Genomic DNA, 27,507 nt, shown 5'->3' on the forward strand with positions numbered 1-27,507 from the left:
CTGGCATACATCTCTCTCCTAACTGACACAGCAGTTTCTGAAATTCTCAGTTGAGAGGGAGAGGGAGATTCCCAGGACAGCTGCAGACGAGCCATGTGAGGCCAGTAGCTGCTGGCAGTTTAATCACTTTACTAAAATCTCTTCAGTGATTTCTCTTTTCCCTTTGGGTCTCAAAACCTTTATAATGACTTACATTTTTTTTTTTTTCAGTAAACTAGCTCCTTGTGCACAGACAGTCTTACTATAAAGTAATCTCACTGGCTTATACTAAGCATCCTGGGTTTTGGGGTCTCTGAATCAGTGTCCTTTCCTCAGGAAAGCGTGCACTGATCCTGAAGTTAGTGCATAGAACATAATTAGCTCTTAGAGTATCTGTATACAAAGCACCCGACATTATGATTTGGATGAACATAGGTTGATCAGTTGATTAACTGCATAATGTATTCTTGAGTAACTAGGAGACAAGATAAATAGTACAGAGCTATGAACTGCCCTTCACCACACCAAGCAAGTGTAAAACCAGTGTTGGGTAGGCTCAGAGAGCATTTGCTAAGTCACTGGGTCACTGTTTTTAAAATGTTAATATCTATAGCTTACTTTTGGAAGAATGAACTGATAGTAAAACAATTAAATGTAGTGTTATTTTACCATTTTGATATCTGTGCCTTAAATTCTAGGCCTATCTTAGTTTATATTTTGGTAGTGAGCCTAGCCTTTAATGGCTGAGTCATCTCTTCAGGCCCTGTCTCAGTTTATATGGGAATGAATTTTATGTTTTTAACTACTTAAATTGTACATGATGCCACTTAGGAGATAGGCAGAGAGACTGATGATCTAGTGAAACAGCGCATTTCCTTGACAATAGAATGTTTATTAATTACTTTGCCCTGTAAAGCAAAACTAGTGAAGGAGAGTATTTGGAAAATGTACAAAGTGCAGGAAGTTCCCCAGGCTTACCTTAGCTTTCCTGCAAGTGGGCTGCATGTGAGCTAGATTAGTACTGTCCTGACAAAATAGAGAAATTAGTCTGGGCTTTGGCCCTCTTAAGATAGAATTGCTTTAGAAAACAATATACCTTCATAAGACACAATTAAACATATTTAGTTTTCTTGGAAACCGATTCTTTTCCCTTCTCTTCCAAACCTGCACATTCCCCCACACCAAACTTTGAATCTTCCCTAGACAGACATTAGCAGTCAGCCATTGTAGATGAGTTGGAAATGCAAAATGGTACCAGATCTAGATGGCACTCCTTTCAGAATGGTGGAGAATACATTTTACCAGAGTGTTTTGCAGCCTAACTGCAGACCAATGGTTATTGCCAGTTAAGCCTTTATGGATTGTCAGTGTTTGCTGTTGCTATGTCCACTGTTAGCTGAAACTTCAGACTGTGTGCAATAATTGTAAGATCTCAAGTCACAGTTCATATTTCCAAAGATGCTGTACATTTTGATATAACTCAACAAGACAATACCAAAACTAAAATAAGATGGAAATGTGTTCTTCAGCCTGCTCGGGAGTTGACCGTCAGAAAGCATGCTCTGTGACTCTGGGGCAGCAAGCAGGAGCTCTGGTGTCCCACCCCTCACCTGCATATGTTTGCTGTTTGGTCTAGAAAATACTTCTATCATGTTCTAGTACTTTATCCTCTTGCTTACTCATATTTTCTGTGGTAAAATGAAATACTGTCAACCTCATTACGGTGTATCTGTAATATAAAATGATAATTGAGAGTATAAATTATGGCAATTTTCATGTAGTTAAAGTTAATAAAAAGAATATGTATTTGTTCTAATTTTGTCAACTAAATATTTATTACTTATCAAAGAATTTTAAAATTAAAGTTAATTTATTAAAAGATGATTTTGAATAAAAGGTCAGTAAAAGTCTGGAAAAATAACTCACACAGACATTTCTTTAGTCAGTGACAGATGTTTGCATCTAAAGGTTGACTCACTCCTCCGCGAGTCTCCCTCCAGTGCATTTATCATGGTACTAATATGTATCCTAGTGAGTCACAATCTGAAGCATAAAATTGTTTCTGCCTTCTGTAGCTTTGAATTTAATGTTATGCAATCAGCAAATTATGAAAGATCCTTTTTGAAAAACTGAGAAATGAAACACTCTGGTAATTTGATGTAGACTGGAATAGTTGCCACATAATACACATAATACATGAATGTCCAGTTAAGTAGACTTGAAGAAAATGACAGCATGTTCTACCTCTTATATTTTAAAGTTCCTGGGTGGCAAGGGTTATTTCATCTCCACTAACTGTTAGGAATCCTGTTGAAATTCTAAGGTCTAAGTGATTCCTGATTTAGAGAGGGTGACTTCCCAGAGCTGGCATGGCTGGCTAGAAATATTTCAGAAAGTGTTTATTTCCTTCATCCACCTCTTTAATGTGGTTTCCAAATGCTGATACTGTTAAACTAGTTTTTCAGTATATTAGTTTATGGCCCTGCAACTGATCTCCACTGTGGTTTTATTCTGTAAAGTCACCACACACTTACCTGGGTGTAGGCCCAGGATGCTGCTCCACTTCCAAGAATCATGTGGCATAGAAAACTCTCATTTTGAGACCCCAGGGTGGGCACATGAAGCTGATATGAAAACCAGTGCTTTGGCTGAACACTCTTGTTTGGGACAGTTCTAGATATTACAAATGGCATTAACAGTATACATTTGGACGTCAGTATGGACAGTCCTAGTACACTACGTAGCCCTGGATGTCCTGGCGCTCACCATGTAGACTAGATGAGCCACCAACTCACAAATACCTATCTGCCTTGGTCTCCAACGTTCGAGGATTAAAGGTGAAGTGCCACCACCACTTGGCTGAATTGTTTAATTCTTAAAGAAGTCATTTATTTAAAAAGTTTAATTTTTAGAACTTCATACTTGTAAATTAGGTTAAATCAAGTACTACCATATTTTAATGTCTTATTTATACAAGCCATGTACCTGTAACTTGATAACAGCCTTTATTTCTGTTTATATGATTAATTTTTTAGCATATATGTACCACATGCTTTAGTTTAATTTCTGTTTTTTTTTTTAATTAATTTTCTTAGGTTAGCAGATAAAATGATGGATTTCATCATGGCCCCTTCTTACAGGTGTGTCATGCTGTTCTCATTCGTGTCCCTCGCCCTCCCCCACGACCCCCTTGCTCTGCCTTTGTATCATAATAAGTACTCTATCTTGCTGTCTTTCATTTCACCTCCCTGCCGTGTTGTTCACCTGTCCACACAGTATTTAGAAATATGCATCATATGTAATTTTAAGGCTAGTTTCTGCACATAAGACAAAAGGTATTTACCATTATGAGCCCGTCTTACTTTGCTTAACATGATGATTTTTAGCTTAATTTCTAATGATAAGTAATGCCATTGCTTTAGTTAAAAAGCCTCTGGTAAGCAAAACAACTACCTGCATATATTTTGATGACAAGAAGATCAGTTTGGAAGCAGATTATTAGAGTCTATGTGCTTAAGAGGCAACATACTTACAGAGTGAGGCATTTCTGATAGTTTAGTTTGAGTTCTCAAGCTCAAGATTGCGATTCTGAGTGCTTATTGGGAAAAAAAAGCAAAAGAGCTAAATTAAACTCAGGCAGTCATTGTGTTCTGTTGGATGGTGTGGGGTGACTTTCTGGCAGGCCTTTCAGAGCATTCTCTGTCACTGATTTCTTGACATTGGTGGCAACACTGAGAGTTTAGAATTAAATTTGGTTTTAAACTAAAAATTATAATTTATACTATATATTGCTAGGTTCAGTTACTATGAAGGTTTGTTACCTAGGTCTTGGATTTGAGGAAAATAATGAGATTTAAAATATATTACAAAGGTTTGAGAGCTGGCTCTTCTAGAGAGCACTCTTCCAAAAGGACTTAGTCCTTTTGGAACTTTAAGTTGGGTCCCGAGTCCTCTTGAGTGGCTCATGACAGCCTGTAACTCCAGCTTCAGCTCCAGGAGATCTAGTGTCCTCCAAAAGTCAAAAATTAATTTATCAGTTCTTTAAGAGTTTCCATATTGTGGGTTCTTTTACAAACAAGAATGCTAATGAAATGTTAAAAATAATACTGAGTTTAAAGGGTTTGAAATTAAAGTTGATATAACTGTCAACAAAGTTAAAAAATTTTCAGTGAGAAACAAAGAAGGAAGTGTGGTCTAGTCTCTGAGCAACATGTTTAGGAAACACAGCATTGTTTAGGTGGCTTAGAAATATAGGTAGAACCCAGCTTCTCCTCAGTAGTAGAAGGCAGTTCCTGGGAAGGGTGGTGCTAGTCCTCTGAGCCCACTTGCCTTAACCTGCACCACCTTGGAGCCTTCCTGCTTGCCCACACCTCTGTCTGGCCACACTGGCCTTCCTTCTCGAATGCTGTGTTTCCTAAGCATGTTGCTCAGAGACTAGACCATACTTCCTTCTTTGTTTCTCACCCCCTTTGATTCTTTAGTAAATTCTTAATAAGACACCAAAGTGTGATCAACTAAAGAAGTAAATTCTGTTTCAGCAAAATGAAAACTTTTCTGTGCATCAAAGGACATCACTTTAAAAAACAGTAAAGATCTAGGTGTGGTACGTACTTGTAATCTTAGCCAATGGGAAATTGAGACAGGAAGACTGAAAATTGTAAGGCCAAATGTGAGCTACATCTTGAGACCCTGTCTTACAGTGGTGGGGAGGGAGCAAGAGAGAGACAAGAAAGTCATAACGGCTAAAAATAAATGGTGAATGCAGCATGTAGACAGGAGGGAACTGTGAAACTTACCCCTCCAAAGAGGGGTTAATACCTAGACTATAAAGCTCCCATGCACCAACTAAATAACAGTTAAAATGGACAAAGAATTTGAAGGACATTTCTCTCAAGAAAATGATGGCAAAAGTCAAGTTACTGGTTATCATGGAAATTGATAAATTATAACCAAAGCCATAGACTATTTTGCACCTACACATATGGCTGTGATTTAAAAATAAGAAAAAGTAAATTAAAAATTAAGTAAAAGTAGTGTTTGTAATGATTCGGAAAAATTGGACAGCTTACATTGCTAGTCAGGGGGTCATGGTTGGCTACTATAGAAATCACTTTCCTAATTGTTGCTAAGGCTAAACAGATCTGTGAGATTTAGCAGTTCCTTTTCTGGGTACATCCCCAAAGGAACTGAACACATACACTTCTGCCAGTGTTGTTGACAGCTAGACATTAGCGACCACTGTGTTATTAATGGATTGATGGATGAACGAAGTGTCACACCTATATTCAGAGGATACTGTGCAGGGATGAAAGGAACTGAACATTTGATAATCCTGGAACATATGGACTGGGAAACATGATAATCAGTGAAGTAAGGCAGATGCAGGCCACACACTGAAACACCTCTTGTTAAATACCTTTGCTACATACACTCCACTTCACTAAGCTAACCATTTCAGATTTTTGAGTTGAATGGCTTATGGTATATAGTGTATAGTTCAGTAAAAACAAGTTGTCACTTTTCTAATTTTTCCTTTCATTTTTACAAACTAGTCTTTTAGTCTGGACACATCCTTTGGACATACAAATTGCTGTGGTCTGAATATCAGATATGGATTTTTTTCTCTGGAATTCATTTTGGAGCTTGATATTTATCTTTAAAAAGGAGAAACTTAATGTTTTGGAAGTGGACCTTGTGAGAAACCACAGAGTTGGGCTGTTTGATTAAATACTGGTGGCTTCATAAGAGAAAGACCTCACGTGCATGAGTGCGATGATCCTTTGGCGCTCAGCACTGTTGAGGCACTCTGCTACCCAAAGGTCATTGGCAGGTACAGCCCTCTATTTACCAGGACAGGGAACCAAAACAGATGGCTAGTAACTTACCTACCTTGGCTGTTGTGCTATCAGGAATGGAAATGACTCAAGCTAGTGTAGCTAGTGTAGTTAAAAAGTGAGACATTTAGCTGTGCAGGCATAAATGTAATCTCAGCACTCAAGCAGCAGAGGCAGGCCGATCTCTGAGTTTGAAGCCAGCTTGTTCTACAGGACAACTAGGGCACACAGAGAAACCCTGTCTTGAAAATCAACATTTCCTTGAAAGACTCGTATATTTTCATCTAATGTGCAGACACCTAGCAGGGCATCTACTCTGAATTCTTTTCATCCCTTCACACCAGATGCTCACACACATGGAATGATCCATTTGCTTGTTTTGGAAGTTCTTGGTGGAGTCTTTGAGATTCACTCTTAAGACATGATAACCAACTTTATCATTATTTTGAACTAACTTTATTCTTTCTCTGACCTTTATTTTTCAAATTAAAAAGTAGAGGTAAAATACACTTAACATAAAATTTGCCATCTTAACCACTTTAAGCACATAGTTCAGTGTGCAGGTATCTATAGTACTGCACAACTGCCCTTGGTGACACCCACCTCACAGCTCACTGAGCAGTAGCTCTCCATCCCTCACACCTAGATACAGTTTATTAACTGTGGAGGGACTGTTTATTCGGAAAGTATTTATATCTATTTCATGGCAAAGGTTATCAAAGACATAGTGAAAGCTTAAAATAGGTGTGCTTTAGAAGCTGATAAGCTAGGGTGATGGTACATACTACCATCCTACCATGTGGGAGGCTGAGGCAAGAGGATCACTAGTCTAGACACTTCTTCCTAGGCTTATCAAGGACCTCAAGTAAGAAAATCTAAAAACTAAATTAAGTAAAAAATTCAAGACTGATATAACTGGACAGATAGTACATGTAAAATAACTTGATAGGAATTGACAATGGGCTTATCATTTCATACATGTAGCTTGCATACAAGTTTTAATAATGACAGTTGTAAGACACTAAAACAGGCTAAACAAACTCAGGAAACTAATTCCAGTATTCCAAACAACTTAACACATATTTATAAATATATTACATTTTATTGTAGAACAGAGAAACTTTTCAGCAAAGCATGTTAATTCATTTGGCTTCCTCTTTGGTAAAACATATTGTTTCATTTACTGTTATATTCAGAAAGAAATTCCACTGTTCCTCAGTTGGCATTGGCATTATTCTATATTCATGACAAGCAAAAACAACAGCAACAACAGAATAGAGCGAAAAGTCAAATAAAATTTTTTATAGATATTTCAGAGAAGTGAGGCCATAGGAGGGTAAACTTAGGAAACTGAGATAGGCAGGTAGAAAGTCTAAACCACCCTAGAGCTGAAGCCATGGGCAGGACTCTGGGTGAGAACAAAAGCCAAGGGAGTTAAGGGACTGCCTGCCAGAGGGTTACATCTGGGCAAATAGGAGTGTGCAAACTCCAGGGGAACCCAGAAAATGGCTTCCTTATGTGTCTGAGTTTTATCTCAACCAGGCTCTCACACTAAGTATCAGAGAAAAATTCCCTGTACTTTGGGCAGAGTAGGGCAGGAGGAAAGAGAAGTTATCAAATATGCCAGGGTGCTTCATTCTTTTATCATTATTAATAATATATTATCTCATATATTATATCTCATATATTACAGTTTCCCCTCCATCCCTGCATCCCTCCATTTCCCACCTTCCCCATCCCCCACCACTTCTTCCCCTGTCTTCAGAATTTAGGCTCTTCCTGTAAGCCTTACCAGCTGTGTTTTACCAGAGCCTAGCCAACCTGGAGGAAGGGAATCACCTGCTTCATTTCATTGTTTTACCTTGTGTCATGTGAAGGGGGAGAAAACCTGAAGTGCTGGTGGCACTGATAGTCCAGTGACACAGACTTGCCAGAAGTCATAGGACTGAACGTGCTCCCTTCCCTGCCCCTTCAGCTACACGGTAAAGGCCTGTCTACTATGACTCTATTTGCTCAGTACACTATGTCCATTTTTCAGGAAAAACAAAAACCCATAAAACTTAACAAAAGGCAGAAGTACAGTTTGAAGAGACTAAGCAAAAATCAGAACCAGAGCCAATGTAACAAGAATATTAGATAATAATCAGACTATGCATTGTTAAAAATGACAGTTAAAATGTCGAGGACAAAATGTATGCAACAAAACACATAGTAATCAGTGGATGATGTAAGCAGAGACACAAGTTCTAAGAAAGACAAAAAAGTACTATAGACAAGCAGTGTAACAGAAATGCAGAATACCTCTGAAGAGTTATCAGTACAGTGGGCAGGGCTGAGGAAATAACCTCTGAGCTTCAGGATATGGAAGAATTTTTAAACTGAAAAGCATATGAAAAGGATGGGACTGGTAGCTTTAAAATAGAGCATTCAGGAGCATGGGCACCTTCAGGAAGTGTGATTCATGTGAGATGGTAATATAGAAAAGAAAAATAACTTGAAACAGTATTTGAGGCAACACTTCCAGGAGAATTTTGCCAAATGCCAGACACTGAAGTACAAGGAACCAATAAGAGGGAATGTACAAGACCCACACCAAGGAATGAAGCTTTGAAACATATCAAAGTGTCCTGAAAGAAGCCATGGAGGAAATACCTTCATAAGATCAAGATACAAGGTTAATGTATAAAAATTATTTGTATATCAACAATAAGCAAGTATAATTTAATATAAAAAACATTGTTGTGTATGTTAATATGCCAAAAATGAAATGTTTAGCTAGAAATTTAACAAGGCCTGGTGTACGCCTTTGATCCTAGCACTTGGGAGGCAGAGGCAAATGTTTGAGGTAAACCTGGTCCACAAAATGAGTTCCAGGATAGCCAGGGCTATACTGTCTCAAAAAAAAAAAAAAAAAAAAAAAAAAGAAAGAAAGAAAGAAAGAAAGAGAAATCTTAACAATATATGTTCAGGGTCTATATAAAGAAGACTACAAAATTCTAATATTAGATAATTAATGTAAAGTTGACTCATGACTAGGAAGGCTATTGTCAAGATGTCTCTTCTTCCCAGATTGATCTATAGATTTAATGCAACATTAGTTAAAACCTGAGCAAGTTATTACATGGATACCAACAAACTGATTCTGAAATTTATGTGGAAAGACAAAAGATCCAGAAGAACAAAGTTAAAAAAAAATAAAGATAGTTGCCAACTAGAATCTTAGTGTGAAAATGTTGGAATCAATGTGGTATAGCATTGGCAAGAACTGACAATGGAATAGAATAGAGAACCAGAAAAATAGACCTGAACACCACCAAGGAGTCAGGACTGTGCTGGAATAGATGAACCTTTGATTATAAAAGTGAATTTAGATGACATTAATTAGAATTAATTAAAAATGGATCATAGATCTCAATGCTAAATGTAGAACTACTAAAGACAACAGAACCTCTATGCTCCTTCTCTGTTGATACAACATCAAAGGCACTGTCAGTGAAAGAAAATGGGTAAGCAGGACTTGGTTAACATGTCAGAGGTTTTCTTTGACTGACATACAGGGAATAAGAACATAACACTACTAACTCAGATAAAATACTTTCAAAAGAAGCCTTTGATGATGTTTAATCACACACACAAAGGGGCTGGGCAGGTGGCCTAGCCATAAGTTGTAGCTGATGTTTACTACTTTGTGGTTCTTTTTCCCACCCTTTATGCCTCCCCCCATTTCATCTTCTATCACTGGATAGGAGAGAAAGAAGGATAGACGGGGAGAGAGAAATAGTGATTCCCTAATGTAAATTCTTTCCTTTTATTTTCTTTTTGAACACAACTACTAATGAACCTCAACTAACCCCACATCTCCATGTTCTAGCATTTATATACCCTCTGAAAAGTTCTCAGAATTCCAAATGTCACACAATCGCTGAAACTATCTGCATCTGGCAAAACCATGCTTCTGCTAAAGCATGAGGCAAATCATAGTCAGCTGCTGAAGATGCTCTGAAGCAGCCCCATATCGCTATACCTGGATTAAAACAAAAATACATTCTTATAATATTTCTGTGTTTTCAAAGAAACAAGAATTCTAAAATTGTCACTACAATAAATAAAGTGCTCCACAATCTGAGTTTCATTCCCAGAATCCAGCTGTGGTAGCATGTGCTACAGAGGTGGAAACAGGTGGTCTCTGGGGCTCACTGGCTGGCCAGCCTAACCTTGGTAAGTTCCAAGTCAGTGAGAGACTATTTCTCCAAAAAAGATGATTAATACTCCTGCGAAGTAATATCAAGGTTGTTCTTTGACTTTCATATGTGCACGCGCGCGCACACACACACACACACACACACACACACACACACACACATCTGTACCCCTCAGATACAGCAATTCAAAAATGAAAGTTAAAGTCAACAATAAGAGAACCCAGTTAAGAAGTGGGTAAAACCCCTGGATGGACACCTGACTAAAGCAGACAGAAAAGGTGATAGACATGAAACATGAGTGTTTAACAAATGCTATTAGGAAATAGCAAGTCAAAACATCAGCATCACTCTATGTCTGTTGTCTAAATCCTGGAGCTTCTGTGCATTGCTAGGTAAAACACATGATGGTTCTGCTATTTTGGAGGACAATCTAGCAGAGCTTTTGATTTTTTTTTTTTTTTTTTTTTTTTTTTTTTTTTTTTTTTTTTTACCAAACTGAAAATACTTTTACTGTAAAATTCAGTCTTCATACCCTTTACTATTTACCCAAAAGAGCCCAAAATTTTATCTTTACACAAATCTGAATGTAGATTTTTCTAGATGTTTTATCCATAGCAGGTGAAACTTGTATGTAACCGTGGTAGCCTTCAGTAAATAAGTGGATAGAAAAACTTTTATATAGCCACTGGGATAGTATTTAGTGTTGGCAGAAGCTATCAAGCTATGAAAAGAAGGCTGTTGACTGAGCAGATCCTAGGTGGCAGCTCTGCACCCAATCTCACAAAACCCAGAGGAAGTGGGGCTCCTAGGAGCTCTAACCCAGGCAGTATCTTAGGTAAGGAGACAGCAACACCTGCCCCAAACAGGGAGTAACTGGGACCCACTAGAAACCAGGAAGTCACTCCTGGCCCGGATCACCGTTCCTTCTGGTCTGTGCCTGAGCACTGAGCAGATCTTGGGCCCCAGCTCTAACCCCAGTAGTAACACCCACCCCACACAGTTCTGATACAACCAAGGTAATAGGAAAGACAGGCTCCAGTCAGAGACAGGGCAGGCAGCACTAAGGAGATCTGGATGGCAAAGGCAAGCACAGGAACATAAGCATCAGCAACCCAGGGTACTTGGCATCATTAGAACCTAGTTCTCCCACACAAGAAAGTCCTGAATTCCCCATATCACCAGGAAAGCAAGATTCAGATTTAAAATCACTTCTAATGATGATGATAGAGGACTTTAAGAAGGACATAAATAACATTCTCAAAGAATTTGAGGAGAACACAAGTAAACAGGTAGAAGCCTTTAAAGAGGAATCACAAAAAAACCCTTAAAGAATTACAAGAGAACACAACCAAGCAGATGAAGGAATTGAACAAAACCATCCAGGACATAAAAATGGAAGTAGAAACAATTAAAAAAAAAAATCACAAAGGGAGACTACCCTGGAGATAGAAAACCTAGGAAAGAAATCAGGAGTCATAGATGCAAGTATCATCTACAGAATACAAGAGATAGAGAATCTCAGGTACCAGAAGATACCATAGAAAATATTGACACAAGTGTCAAAGAAAACACAAAATGCAAAAAGTTCTTAACACAAAAGATCAAGGAAATCCAGGACACGATGAGAAGAGCAAACCTAAGGTTAATAGGTATAAAGAGAGTGAAGATTTCCCAACTTAAAGGGCCAATAAATATCTTCAACAAAATTATAGAATAAAACTTCCCTAACCTAAAGAACAAGATGCTCATAAACATACAAGATGCCTACAGAATGCCAAATAGACTAGACCAGAAAAGAAATACCTCCTATCACATTCTCTGAAAAAAGCTTGAAAGTTCTAGAAGTGAGTTAGGCTTTAAGCAGAAGCAAGAGGGTAGCAGGCTTGGTTATTGCTGGTATAATAGCTTTAATTCCATAATTGCTAGCACCACTGCTTCTGCAATAGCATTGACACAGGAGTTAAGACAACTATTTTTGTTAACCATCTAGCAAAAAAATGTTACTAATGTATTGAGTATACGAAAGGATTTATATAGGTATCTGGAACAATGGATGATGCTCTATAACCCATTCAAATTATCTGAAGGAGGTTCAGGGTTCAAGAGTTAGAAGTCATCCCAAGTGTCATGACAAATATCATTAGAGTAGTGTTACTTTTGAAATTCACAATGATTGTCATTATAACTAGAAAAAAGTTTACAGACACCTGTAGGATATTTGGCATAATCCTAATACCTCTCTGGGTGTGTTAACTTTGCATAGTGAGATTATACATTTAAAGAATGCTGCTCTGTTGATCTTTGATGCTGCAGACAATGCCAATAAAATTATCCATGGTCTGAACTTAGTATTTCCATTTTGGACAAACCTCAGGAATGGCGTATATAGCTTGATCAGGCTAGCCCTTCTTGTCCTGGGAATAATTTTATTCCTACCCATTGTGTTAAAGCTTATCTTTAACAACATCAACATGTTGGCAGCCGGAGTACATGGCCTAAACCTGAAAATGGACCCCCAGACAGAGTTATTAAATTAACAGGCTGGCAAGCCAAGGATGGGTAAGATTCAAGCTAGTGTAGTTAAAAAGTGAGACATTTAGCTGTGCAGGCATAAATGTAATCTCAGCACTCAAGCAGCAGAGGCAGGCCGATCTCTGAGTTTGAAGCCAGCTTGTTCTTAGTAATAAGTACAATAAAAAGTAATAAAGAAGTAATCTCAGGCAGGAATCTAAATATTAGGTCAGAATAAAGAAGTAATTTCAGACAGGAATCTAAATCTTAAGTTAGAACAAGGAAGTAGGCTTCAGACGTGAAAATGACCTTGGGCTAGGATAGGGAAGTAGGCTCAGATACTTTGGTCATCCTGATAAGCCTTTAGAAACAGTGATCACGGGAGTGTTCATGTAACTGGGTTTAGTGCCTTGCTTCTTCTTTGACTTTTTGTGTTTATTGTATTGCTTGTTTCTCAACTATTTGCATCTGTTGTACTGCTAGACCCTCAACCTAGAACTGACCTTAATACATACATGTAATCAAAATTGTATAAAAGCATAAAGGAAGAGAGGGTATAGGATAGGGGGTTCTAGGGAGGGGAAATGGGGAAAGGGGATGACATCTGTATTGTAAATAAATAAAATATCTAATAAATTTAAAGAAAAAAGAAGGCTGTGTCATTCTGGAAAATGCGGAATTGTCGGACCACTATAATGGTGGTTTCCAGAGGTTAGGAATAGCTGAGGCATGGAGAACTTAAGGCAGTAATATTATAGTGATGTGATGTCACAATTGTGCTCGCTTGTCATGGAACATATGCCAAGACCTATAGAGTACATAAAACCTTCAACTCTGGACTTAGTTTGGCAGTGATGTCAGTATAAATTCACCAGTTATAGCAAGTCTCACCATCCTGGTGAGGTGCTGGTAGCAATAGTGCCTGCGGGGTCAGGCAGGATATGGAAATTCTATTGTCAACCAAAAACTTCATCAAAAGTATTTACATTTTTTTCCTGGTCTGGGTATAGAGGTATTTACCAAAAAAGTAATTATAAGAAAACATATGCCTAGATTTCTGCATCATTTCATTTAATGCCTATTAAAAGGCAAAGAGGAAATATTTTATGAATAAAAAGACATTTAAAAAAATTAAAGTTGAGTACAGTGATGTGTGACTGTAATCCCAGGACTAAGGAGATGGAAGTAAGAGGACCAGAAGTTTAATGTCATACTTGGCTACATAGTGAGTTTAATAAGGCCATCCTGAGTATGACCCTGATCCAAAAACAACAAGAAAACCCAAAACCAAATTCAAGAATTAATATATAAATGAGAGGATGATGTGAATATATAATCATAAAGTAAGCTCACTAATAAACAAGGACATTTCATACATATGTAAGTTACAGTGAAAATCCTGGAAACAATAGGACATTTTAAAGTTTTATGTAATATTTGATATAAATATTTCAATACTTATTTTGTGCAACAAAACCCTCACACATGCACCAAGTACTAGAAGTCAGTGAGTGCACCTTTGCTGCAGATGCTAATGGGAGTCCTGCATTGCCCTCTGCCTCTTACTTTGCTGTTCTCTCACACTGTGCTTCTCACTTGTTACAGCACAGCCTGTAAGCATCATAAGCATTCACCAGCAAATGATGCCTAATTTAATTTTGCTTGTTATTATTTTTTTCTGGCTTGCCGTGTTCTTTTTGTATAATGCTGTGATGAGACCAGAATATACCTAGAGACTGGGAATTGTGGTAAATCTGGATTTCCAAGGACAGAATAGCAACATCAATTGAGGGCTTATTAAAGTTCCTTGAAGGTTCTGCTTACTTTTTAAGCTACAGGCCCCTTGAAGATTGTTTCCCATGTAACTTTTACTGAGAGGAGTATATTACATCCCTCCTGTGTGTTGGAGCAGATAAAAGGTTAAAGACTGTCAGTGATTTCTGCATATTTCCTGACCTTTCTCTTTGAAATGAAGGCTTTCTCTGGGGTCTTATAACATAGCTGGAAAATCTGAATTTAATATTTTTATATGGAAAGGTTAGCATGTTTGAAATTCTGCTGGGTACATAGGAAAACATTAGATATAAAAGTAAATGAGACAAACCCTTTCTTAGTTAAATAATTTTTATTCTTCTTTTGAATTCATTTTAGCTTTATCACATCAGCACAGATCTTGAGTGGCACCAGTTTTTATGTAGGACCCAAGAGACCAACTTCCTAGGATGTTTTCTTTTTGTTGACTGATGCCCAATTGTCATTCTTTTCTTGGATCATGTCATGTTGTTAATGGTTCTTAGTAGATTAGAGGCTTTGACTTTTCTGCCTGTTGCTGTTTGCTCACAGTACAAGAGAGTGGCTAGTATACAAGAAGAGCACAGAGTGTATGTGGAACCAGTGAATGCAGATCTCCTAAGAAAGGGCAGCTGAGGGATGGGCTACAGCTCTGCAGTGAGTGCTTGCTGAGGAGCCACAAGGCTCTGTGCTTAGTCCCAGCACTGTATTAGCTTCTGAGATTTCTGTTTACCCAGAAATAAGGGAATAGTTATACTTTAGTGAAATACTGTCTTAATAGGCACTTAATAGGCTCTGGCTTTGGCACTTTCAAGATGTGCCACGTACTTCACCATTTACTCCGCTGGCAGTGTTCCATTTTGACTCCCATAAGCAGTGACTGTTTACAGGTCTGCTGTGACTTGAGTGACAGAATGTCTACTGTCTGTTGTGTGGTTCACATAGCTCTCAGAAGGCCCTGATTTCATCTTTATATCTGCTTTTCTGAGATGAAGCCTACTTTATTCTTTGGTCTTGCTTTCAACATTTTCTAGGAATGTATGAAGTCACTAAGCATTTCTGCTACTTAGCTCCCATTATATTTGTATGATTGTTGCATAGTAATTATATTTATTCCTCAGTATCCTCATAAGTTACCTTGTTTGTTAGTTTTTTTCTGTAGCTGTGAATAAGTTATTTTGGTCAATTATTGCAACAGTGTCTCTCCAGGTTGCCTGGGCTGCCTTAAACTTTGAGGCCACACAGCCCTTGAGCTTGTGGTGCTCTGCCCACTTCAGCCTCTGAGAAGCTGGGATTCCAGGGCTGCACTGCTAGGTCCAGCTCATACTATATGTTTTAAACTGAGTTATATGTTAACTATTATGTTTCTTGTACAGAATATAATGTTCATCTTGATTTCACCAAAATCCCCTTTATACTGTTTCACACTTATTCCTCTTCTTGTGTTATGATCATGATATACCTTACTTCTGCATATATTATAAATATGGGGACATCTATTAATTATTTTTTTGCTTTAAACAATTATTTTAAAAATAAATTAAGAGAAGAAATATTTGGTGTTTATTTTTCTCATATTTCTTATATTTTTGCAGTTTTCAATTTATTTCTGCCTAAATTTTACCCATGTTAGAAGCAGCATAACCCTTTTCTGAATTCTCACTAGAGATTCTGGAGCATTGTATGTTTGTTTTACATGGTCTTGCACTGTCCACATTAGATTTCCTGTCAGTTTTGTTTTCCGGCCAGGATTGCCATTCAAATGTCTCCTGGCTAGCAGCAGTATGAACAAGGCAAGCACTGTCATTGCATGCTATAAGCAGCTGAGACAGCTGGTCTTGGGCTTCTGTGTCTAAAGGACAGCAGGACTGGATGGAGCTGTGCTGCTACATCTCACTGTGCCTCCTGCAGTTTCTTCCCATGGCATCCTTGTGGCATCCTCAAGCTGGCATTCCTGAACAAGCACACTGAAACTGAGGTGTCTGCACACTAAGTAGAAACATCGTAAGCGACGGTTGTCATTTTTATTATTGTTTAGTTATAGGTCTACATTTATTTAAAACATAATAATTTTTCTTTAAAACTTGAACGCCAGCATTTTTTGCGTGTGTGCATGTGCAAGCATGCATGCGTGTAGTGTGCTGGATGGCTAGAGGGTAACAGGTGTTCTGCTTTATTCTCTGCCTTATTCCTTGAAGCAGTTTCGTACTGAACCTGATGATCAGCAAGTCTCAGCCATCTCCTTCCTCTGTCCTTCCTTCTGCCAAATGGCAGGGCTCACAGGCTTGCAGGGCTACACCTGCGCTGACATGGTGCTATCCTCAGGTCTGCATGTGTGCGCATGATGAGTTCTAACAGACTGAGCAACTCCCCAGCCCAACGTTGTTTTAGAATGTAGCCATGGAGAAAGTGTACTGTTCAGAAACCCCTTTAGTCCTTTTCACTGCACACACTCTCTCTTGGCTACATGATGCTGGAAGCGACCATATCCAGTGAGTCTAGTTAAGATGAACTCAGGTGGCAACTGCAGGTCTCACTTAGGTTTGCCAGATAAGGAAGGAGGCGGTGAGAAAGGATGGAGAAAAAGAGAGACTCTAGCAATTTCTCTGGTCAATCATGGAGTACAGTGAAGTGTCAGAACAAGTTCCACACTGCTGTCTCCCTGAAGGGAGCAGCAGTTGGAGATGATTCATGGCCTACCTTCCTGCCTTGCACTGAGGGCCTAGCACACAGATGTGTGAGTTGCCTGTTTCATTGGATCCTTAGGCTGGGTTCACCATGAAGATGAAGTGAAGATTCAATAGGCCTTCATTAATACTGTCACCCACCAGACATTGAACTGTAGTCCATTCTTTCTTGCCTGGAGATAGCTGGAAGGATATTTGGAGACGTGACAGCTGTCTCCTTCAGCCTATTCAGATACCAAAATTTGAATAAAATAATAGTGTTATTTCCTAATAATGTAATTACTAGCTCTGAAATAAACCCCTATTCTGGCAGCTGGATTATTACTGATAATTTGTGATCTGGTATCCTACCTCTTGGCCTTTTATATTTTACCTCAGAATGACCCGAATTCTCTGTTCACTGTTTATTTGTTTCTTGCTATGCAGTCTTGACTGATGTGGAACTCACTGTAGATCAGGTTGATCTTGAACTTGTGCTAATCCTCGTGCTTCTATCTCCTAAGTGCTGGGACTGCAGGTGTGCAGCACCATATACCATTACCATGTCTGCCTAATGCTTGTTTTTTTAAACATTGTTTTCATATGTATATAAAACTGAAATCTCTAAAGCTATGATCATAAAAACCTGAAATACCAAACAAATAGGACATATAAATTCCATTTTGTATTGCTTGATTTTCACACAGTGTAATACTTAAAACTGAAATCTTGAAATCTTTTAGTATCTTTGTGTTTTAGAATAAACATTATTTATATTATATTATTTATATTATTATATTTATAAAGGCCTGCATTTATTTATTTATTTATTTATTGATGTTGGTATGAGGTAGACTCCTTGGAAATACCTTTTTAAGTGATTTGGATTTTAGCGTATCATTCGTTAACAGGTAACCAAGTGAATGCTTGCTTTCATTAAGTAGAAGTGCAACTTGAAAGGTAGAAAATGGAAAGCTGCAACATGGCCTTTCACTTCAGAGTGAGCAGTGTCAGGAAGTGCTGCGGCTGTTGCTCCTGTGTTGGAAATTCCCTCGGTAATCTCTGTTTTCTGCCTTATGTCTTTGTATATTGCTACAGCTAAAGAAGTAAACAGGTCATGGCACGTTTAACAAAAAGACGACAGGCGGACACAAAAGCTATCCAGCATCTTTGGGCAGCCATTGAAATTATCAGGAATCAGAAGCAGATTGCCAACATTGATCGTATTACAAAGTAAGTAAATTTAAACAAAAGCAGCACTGTAAAGTCCACATATGCCTCTCTCCTGTGCAGTTCATACAAGGAACTAAAGTGACTGTTGCCTTGCAGAAGACTACAGAAAAGGAAAAATAACAGAAACCCATATAAACAATGTGTATGTAGAAGCCTTATAAATAAATGCTAGAGAAGTAAAGATCAATATATTCTGTTTATAGTAGTTTTTCAATTATACATTTTTTGCCCTAAGAAATTTTTATTTAAAAGGCTTATTAGTCATTTGCTTTATTGTAGTGAAGCTGTCTAAACAAAATCTATTACTCATGGCTTATTTCAATGGAGATGAACAGGCTTCATGTAGTAAATAATATTTTGAGTACTTTATAACTACTAGAAGAAATGAGATTGAATACACATTCAGTTTAAAAAGAAAATTCTCCTTTCCCCTTTTTCTTAGTTTCCAGTGCTATTTGTCTTAGTAGACAAAGATTCAGTATAGAAAAACAACATCTTTTTTGCTTATTTTGTACTGTGAAGGCAGTTAGGAATTTGATTTTGTTTTATTTCTCTGGATGCTTTTTAAATATAAAGCTGATGTACCATTTTTAAAAGCTTACATGATTTTTTGTTAATTTGAACAGAATTTTTTTTATTCTTATTATGTCCTACATTTGTTAGATGGTATCTAAAAATTAAAAGTAGGAGATTTATAAAAGCTGACTTAGACAGTGCTTTGAAACTGTTACTAAGCCGGGCGGTGGTGGCACACGCCTTTAATCCCAGCACTTGGGAGGCAGAGGCAGGCGGATTTCTGAGTTTGAGGCCAGCCTGGTCTACAAAGTGAGTTCCAGGACTACACAGAGAAACCCTGTCTCAAAAAAACAAACAAACAAAAACAACCAAAAAAAAAAAAAAGAAAGAAAAAAAGAAAGAAAGAAAGAAACTGTTACTAATAGGTAAGAGTTTAACTCCATGCATTCTTAACATTGCCCCCATATATGAAGATGTTGAGGCTACCTGAGAGACAAAGAGTAGGAAATAGGCGGGAAGCCAATGGCAACACTGCCTCCTATAGACTAAAGAAAGAAAAGTGTCCCCCAACTGTGGAAAAGATAACTAAATAAATAGTACATTACTTCAATTATTACTTAATACTTATTTTATTTTTAAAAAGCAAGCATTTTGAGAGATGATAATTAAGTACACAATAGGGGGTGATACTAATACAGATAGTTTTCAAAAACCCCAGGCTGGGGATGTAACATGGGTCAATGGTAAAGCATATACATTTCACAGGTAAGACCCTAGGTTCAATTCCCTTCACTGGGCTAAAAATAAATCTCAAAAGTAAAAGATACAAAGTATGTTCTTGAGATTTGTAAAAGCCATAGCTGAAATTTTTATAGCATAAATTAAAATTAAAAAAATAAGATATTGAGGAGAGCAACAATACCAACCAACCAGAGCTTCCCAGGGTCTAAACCACCAGCCTGGGAGCATATAGGGAGGGACCCATGACTCTGTCTGTACATGTAGGGGACGATGGCCTTGTTGGGCATGGGTGGGAGAGGAGATCCTTGGTCCTATGAAGGCTGAACACTGAGTGGGGGGAGGGGGAATTCAAGGGTGGGGAGGTGGGGGATGGGGGCACATCCTCATAGAAGCATGAGGAGGGGGAATGGGATAGGAGTTTCCTGGGTAGTGGGGGGAATGGGGGTAAGGGGATAAAATCTGAAATGTAAATATAATATCAAAAAAAATAAATAGATTAATTTAAAAAATAAGATATTGCTATTTGTATCAAAATTTTAAATGTGTACATTTGAACAGTTTCAGCCTCTCAGATGGTTACTTCTATTTTCCTTTGTGGTCTTTCTTGGGCAGCTCAGGGCCTGCCAAGCACCCCAGGAGTCTCAGCAGTGCTGCTGTTAGTCTGGGTGACCCGCTGATGTAGGAGGAAGAGGGCTAACGCCTGTAGCAGTTGTGCATGTATCTGTTGGCTACTTCACACCTATACGTGCACCTTTGGCATAGGTGAAACTAGTGAACACCACAGAGGCAGTTAATGGGACCATACACGTTTCCTTTTGATCATGGGTCATTATGAGATTTGACTTTTCCTCTTTCTTCATCAAATATAATTTTGAATGGTGACCCAAGCCATATTTTCTTTTTATTTTTCTTAAGCTCTATAATTCATAAGTACAGATAAACTTGTTGACCTACCAGATCGTCATGAATTGTAAGTCTCCTCTTAAAACTCCATGGAATCAGGGGACTGTCTTAGAAAGTGCCCGACCTAGTGCCTTGCCTCTTGGCTGATGGCAGTTCCCTTGATGTCCCACTGCCTGGGGTTGGCTAGGAAGCAGCACAGGTGGTGATATAAAGTACTGCTCTGCACTGTTAGAAGGTCAGGAATCAAGATACTCCTCTTCATTCATGTCAGAACACATAGGTATCTTTTAAACTTTAAAACTACCTTCAGTTACCCAAGCCCCCAGGTGAGCTCTGTTAAGACCTTGTTTGCTATCTGCTGACTATGGTGAGCAGCCCCATTGTTAAAAATTAAGTAAAAGTGTTCTGGCCTTTAATGTTACTGGCTTATAGCCTAGTATATCTTTAAGTATCTTGTCTAACTCTATGTAATGGTGTGGTTCTGTCTGTATCTTATTTTTATTATTTTAATCTATAAATCCCACAGCTGTCTCCTTATTGTTGTCTCCTTTGAGTGTTTTACTGAGGAAACTGTGTTGTCTGTTCTACAGATCTTAAGCCCTATACATGCAGATTCTATCACTGTGCTCTGATAACTCAAGTGTGACCTCAGTCTCTGAATTTCCTGAAATTCAGACTGTGGCTGTGGGCAGGCTGTGTAGATGGAGCTGTGCTCTACTGTAGGGGGCACATGTTAATTAAGAAATTTCTCCTTCTGAGATATTTATAGCCATTCATCCTAGATCTGAGAAGTAGTTTGTTTCATCTTTGTGCTTCTAGCTAGAGTGCTTTCCTGGGGATAAGCTTCTCTGCACCTGCCATGTGGCTGAATACGTAGCTCACAGTAGAAAAGGATGTTTTCCTTTACTATGTTTAAAAATAGCATTCTTACTTGATGACTGCAGACTTCCTAGGTGCCACTGGAATTCATGCACCAAGTATGTTTGACATGTTTCCATCCATATCATGTATCATGTATTTCCACGCACACAGACACACACGCCATTGCTTATTTTATTTAGTATGCTGAATTTTGTTTTCTTGCACTATATCTGTGATTTTTCTGCTCTTTTTATTTTAGCTTTGATATTTCTCTGCTTTGCAACTTTGTTCATCAGTGGTGTGGTCTGCTCTGAGTTCCTGCACTGTGCATGCCTTCAGGCTCAGACCTCACTCTTGGGTTTTCATTCTTGGTCTTGTTTTGTTTTGACTTCTCTTTGCAATGCTAATCCTTGAATGCGGCCCTCCTCCTCCTCCTCCTTCTCCTCCTTTTCCTCTTCTTCCTCTTCTTCCTCTTCCTTCTCCTTCTTTCTCCTCCTCCTCTTATTCTTCCTCATCTTCTTCCTCCTCCTCTTCTTCTTCCTCCTCCTCTTCATTCTTTCTCCTTTTGCAGTCCAGTCGTTATCCTCCTCCCAGTCTGCCCTTTAACTATTCCTCAACCCATACTTCCTCCCCCAACTTCAAGAGAATGTCCCCATCCCCCCTCACCTCACCAGACCTTCCCACTCCCTGAAGCCTCAAGTCTCTCTAGGGTTAGGTGCATGTTCTCTTACTGAGGCCATACCAGGCAGTCCTCTGCCATGTAGATGTCAGGCCTGGCTCAGTGTCTGAGAGATCTCAGGGGTCCAGGTTAGTTGAGACTGCTGGTCTTCCTATGGGGTCACCCTCCTCCTCAACTTCTTTCAGCCTTTCCCTCATTCAACCACAGGGGTCCTCTGACTTCTATTGGTTGGGTGTAAGTGTCTGTGTCTGGCTCTTTCAGCTGCTTGTTGAGCCTCTCTGAAGGCAGTCATGATAGGCGTCTGTCTGTAAGCACACCATAGTGTCAGTAATAGTGGCAGGCCTTGGCACCTCCTCTTGAGATAGATCCCAATTTGGGCTGGTCACAGGACCCCTTTCCCTCAGTCTCTTCTCCATTTTTGTCCCTGCAGTTCTTTCAGACAGGAACAATTCTGGGTCAGAGTTTTTGACTGTGGGATGGTAACCCCATCCCTCCACTTGATGCCCTGTCTTTCTATTGGAGGTGGACTATACAAGTTCCCTCTTCCCACTGTTGGGAGTTTCATCTAAGGCCTCTTCCTTTGAGCCCTGAGAGTCTCTCACTTCCTAGATCTCTGGTACAGTCTGTAGGGCTCCCCTACCTCCCACCTGCCTAGGTTGCCTGTTTGCATCCATTCTGCTGGCCCTTAGGGCTTTACTTCTGTCCCCCCCCCCCCCCCCCCCGTACCTGATCATGTTCCCCTTTTTCCCTCTCCCTCCACTCTCATACCCAAGTCCCTCCCTCCCTTTGTGCCCCTCCCCCTCTCCCATTGCTTTCTTCTCCTTTCCAAGGGGGATTGAAGCATCCTCACTTGGGGAGTACCTCTGAAATGCTTTTCTTCCTTGGCTAAGTTTAGGCCCACGTTTGAGGTTTATTTACTTCTGACTTGTAGTTCTGTAGCTCATGGACTTCTTGTCTTACCTTGCATTTGAAGTAATAAACTCCAGTTTTCCTGATTTGCAGGCAGACCCTGAGTGTGTTCACCTCTTCAATCACAGCACTTCATCTGGATTTGAAATCACTTCTTGAATTTGCATTAGATTTATGTGTCTAAAATTATTTTTTGTGACTTTTTAAATTGGCAGTAATATGGCAGTATGTTTTCTTAGGTTTACCTCTTGCCCCACAGTATAAACTACCCCATCATGCAGCAGTCTTCTTCCCTGACTCCATGGGTGTTGATATTTTAACTCTCAGCGTTCCACCAGACATGCAGCTTTTTACTGGAAGGGAGCTTTAGCTATGGAATCTGAGCAGCTACAGTGCATGTTATTCTCCATTCCTGTGAGTGTATGCAACTCCACCTGGTTGTCACTGTTCTTCTGAGCTTACCCTGGGCTTTGTACTGAGAAGCTATTGGCTTATATCATGTACTTAAAAAAAAAAGATTTATCTTTATTTGTGTATATGAGTTTTTGCCTGTGGTATGCATGTACAGTGTGTGTATGCCTGGTCCCTGTGGAGGCCAGGAGAGGGCTCAGATTCCCTGAATAGTTAAACTGGCTGGTACATGCTGAGACCTAAACCTGTGTACCCTACAAGAGCTACTAACCATTGAGCCATCCCTCCAGTCCCCCTCCTGTGTTCTTTGAGACATCCCTTTGGTGAGTTCTTCATAGCAGGCAGTGTCAAATGTGGTTGTAACTCTGGGAAGCTTGTCCTCACTTGCTTAGAAGGACAGTATCTGCCTAAGAAATGGAAAGGGGCTTCTCAATAGAGACCCTTAAAGTATAATCTCAAGTAAAATTTGACCTGTCAATAAAATTATTTTGCATTTGTAGGAACTGATGTTTAATTACCATAAAATTTATATGACTCATTATTTTATTATAAAGACTAGCCAGTTTAGGATTAGACTAGAAAAGCAGATCTCTTTGCCTGCAGTGTTTGTGTGTGAGAGACAACAGAATGTACACGTAGCTCTTTCTAAGGGATAGTTGGTACACACTTCTGTGTAGTTTGGTTAGGTGTTTTTATGACAAAGCTTGGAAATATTTGGCCTCAAATATTCATCTTAACCAAGTATTTTAAACATATTCATGTGTTTAAGGTATTAGTTCTCATGCATTAGAGTTAAATCCAGGATGAGGAGTCCTATGAATAGAATCAGTCACAGAAGTGGAACTTGAATTTCTGAACCCTGGTGGTTCCTATCTTGTTGTTCCTGGGTCTTTAAATTATCTGGGCATTAAAACACTGCAGGAAAAATAAGGTGCACAGGTCACCTCCTTTTCCTCCTTTATCCGGAGTACTCAAGTCTGCATTAGATAGTTATAACACAGTCTTAGAGGGTCATAATTATTCTTAGCAGTTATTAAAGGATAGTTTAAACACATGCTAATGAAGTTCATATGGATTACTCTTATCTTTACTGGCATTGCTAGCTAAGCAGAATGGTTAAAAGAGGAACATTTTACTTTCTACTGCCTGCTAGAGAGACTGCTGAAGTAATTGCTGGCTGGGTTTCTTCGCTGCCCTGAGCACTTGGCTCTGCATTTCTAGGGCTGTTTAGATTGGTAACCTTGTCCCTCTCGAGTTCATGATTGTTTACATGGATTGCTTACTTAAGGTCAAATCCTAGTTAGAAAGTAACCATTGACACCTTGTGACATATTTGGCGCGGACATTTCGGAGTTTCCCTGGACTATTTGTTACCACAGATGTACCTCAACCTGGACTGTAAGTCCTCTTTGTGCCTAGGCTTCCTGTGGAGGTAAAGTAGACTCATATTGCTCACTTAATAGAATTCTGTGACACCCAGTTTGTATGTGAAATTTTGCCACGTGTCTCTTTTTGAGATTCTCTCCCCTCAGGGTTATCAGAGAGGAGGAGGGTGACCATTGCGTAAGTAAGCCTTTAGTATGTTAGCTGTGGCAGTTGGTGTCTACCCTCACTGTCCTGCTCATGGGTCTCAGGAGTCCTCACTGTCACTTCTGCATCCCCATCCAGTTTTATAGATCTTTGTCTCTGAGAGACTTGTAGACACACTTTACCACTGGTACAATTATGGCCTAATGTTACACTGAGCAATCACAGGCTGATTCTTACTTCTGCGGTCACAGTTGCTTCTTTCAGAGGGCAGATTTTAGGGCACTCCTCTTGCCTTAGAAGCTTGTCTGTTTGCATGAGTTTGACATTTCTTTGCATGTCTGTGAATTTAAAGACAAGGCACCTGAGAGCACAGTTTACCACTAAGGAATAAACAGCAGTATCAAGTATGGTGGTAGGTGTAGCAGAGTGGAGCTTGCTCCATGGATTAGAAGGTAGTGATCTATTGCAGACTTCTTTTGAGGGAAAGTTGCAGAGAGAGTTCGGAAGCCCTGGAGGAAGGGGAGTCATGGATTATCTGGATCATGGGAAGTGTTTGTAGTTTGAAGGGAGATGGCAGAAAGGGTCAGGTTAGGGGTGTGTTTAATGTCTGTACTGAGTTATTTAACTAGTAGCTAGAGAAGAATATATAGCAGGGGCTTTAAAGTATAAACAGGATTAAAATAAAGCACACTTATTGTCTCCTTTCAAGCTAGGTTAAATGGTTCCCTGTGTCTGAGGTCTGCTTTCTTACACACTACTCTGCAGTTGGCTTTCCTTTTTCCTGCCTGTGCTGCACTCCTCCTGCCCATCTCTGCCCTTTGCTGTCACTGGGTTAGTGCCAGTGACACTTTTCTGAAGTGGCACTGACCATCAATGTGCCTTATTCTTGCTGACCTTTCTCTTGTGGCTCATGGGGTCCACTGTCACAGGCTTTCTCTGCATGGCTCCCTGCCTCACCCCTGATACCCCATTTCTACTGCACTCTAAGAGCCCTGGGTCTCTGTAGGCCTGGCCAGCTCACATGCCTAGGCTGATGTTCTCAGGCCTTTCTTTCTGTTCTCCTCCTTAGCCCCATGATTATCAGTCACTTCTCTGATCTTCACATATGATCGTATTCTTAGATTCCTCTTGATTCCCATAGTACATAAAATCCAGAGCCCTTCTCAGTTAGATTCATCATGTCTGCTTTTGTGTATAGCCTCTTCCCCCTTGGTTTCACCCCAAAAGACTGTTCTCAGGTTTGTGATAACATCACAGATTCTGTATTTTGTATTTTCCCCCCATTCATGATCAAAGCCATCAGATGCATCCTTGTAAAACCCACCACACACAGTCTTCAAGATCCTGGTTTTGGTATAGCCAACCCTGACCCTTCTCTCTATTTCCATGGTCATGTGCTTAAGTTCATTTTTATTACTTCTTAAAGTTTCTTAGAAACTTTTACAAGTATTTGCTGACTATGGGTATCTTAAACTAGATCACATCACTCACACTTACCGATGTGAGTGTGCAGTGGGGAGTGCAGCAGTTGGGACAGTAGTAATGAGTATTTGGGCTGGAGCTCAGTGGTAGAGTGGTTGCCTAGTATGACGAAGCCCTGGGTTTTATCTCCAGCACTGCATGTGCACACACACACATGCACATGTGTGTGCACTCACGGAATACTAGCAACTGTTTAGTTGCATTAACTGAGGAAGTAAGTTCAAGAAGGGCTGTTGTAATGGACATTATTTGGTGGCATTTAATTTTTACAGCTCTGGGGTTGGTCACACACACACACACACACACACACACACACACACACAGATTGCTGATGAATACAGTGAGGCTTAGGATCATAAAACATGGTGTAACATTGTTCCACCTGTTGGGCTCAAAGCAGAAGTCTGGGTGTTTTCTCCATTGGTGTTGCTAATGTCTCCACTGTGTAGACAGCCTTTTCTTGTTTTTATTTCCTTCTATCATTTGTTCAACATTTTACCAAGATGGCTTTAAACTTACAGAGATTCACGTGCTTCTGCCTTCTAAGCTCTAGAATGAAAGGTGTATACTACACTGCCAAGCTGCCTCATATAGTTCTTTATTAGAGTGATTGGATCCAATATTTTCCTTGACATTTTGTGCTCTTGAAATATTTAATAATCTCTCTTATTCACCAAGAATGACAATTCAGTACTGTAATCTCAGTATTTAAGAGACTGAGGCAGATGGATTACCTTGAGTTTGAGGTCAGCCTAGGCCAAAGAGTGAGATCCTGTCTCAAAATAAGAAATAAATAAGAAAATATACTTCTTTTTCCTGTCTTACAAAAAGATTTATGTTTAATTATGAGTATATGCATGGGTTTGTTCATGAGTGTAGATGTCTGCAGAGGCCAAAAGAGGACATCAGATCCCTTGGAACTGGAGTCCAGGCAGTTGGTATCCACCTAGTGTGTGTGCTGGCATTTGAACTCAGGTCATCTGAAAGAACATTACATGCTTCTAACCGTTAAGCCAGCTCTTCAGTTCATACTTCCTTTTTCTCAAGACATCTACAAGAAGACTCTCTACAGTTTGCTTTACTACCATAACAGCTGCACCTCTCACAGTTGTCTTTAGTCCATCTGTTCTCTGTGGCCATTTAGGATCTTTCTAGTTTTATTTTTCTCTGTAACTCTTCCCTTCTTTCCCTTTTTAGAATATAGACTCAACTATCAAAACAAAACAAAAAACGAAACAAAACTCTTGTTAAAAAAAAAA

At 39.3% G+C, this 27,507-nt stretch overlaps 1 protein-coding gene across 18 annotated transcripts in view; it reads left to right on the forward strand.

Moving 5' to 3' along the window:
* Zmynd11 (zinc finger MYND-type containing 11) overlaps positions 1–27,507 on the forward strand; it is an 82,439-nt gene that overhangs the window by 12,566 nt on the left and 42,366 nt on the right. For 16 of the 18 annotated variants that reach the window (XM_076939372.1, XM_076939369.1, XM_034509796.2 and 13 more), the window contains exon 2: positions 18,082–18,216. In XM_076939372.1, the coding sequence (XP_076795487.1) occupies positions 18,101–18,216 (116 nt within the window). In that variant the 5' untranslated portion in view covers positions 18,082–18,100. Of the gene's footprint in view, positions 1–3,095; positions 3,120–16,148; positions 16,322–18,081; positions 18,217–27,507 lie in introns of those variants that run through there. The other 2 variants (XM_076939371.1, XM_076939370.1) reach the window with 2 other exon arrangements.

Source organism: Arvicanthis niloticus, chromosome 8 (genome assembly GCF_011762505.2).
Source record: "Arvicanthis niloticus isolate mArvNil1 chromosome 8, mArvNil1.pat.X, whole genome shotgun sequence".
NCBI lineage: Eukaryota > Metazoa > Chordata > Mammalia > Rodentia > Muridae > Arvicanthis > Arvicanthis niloticus.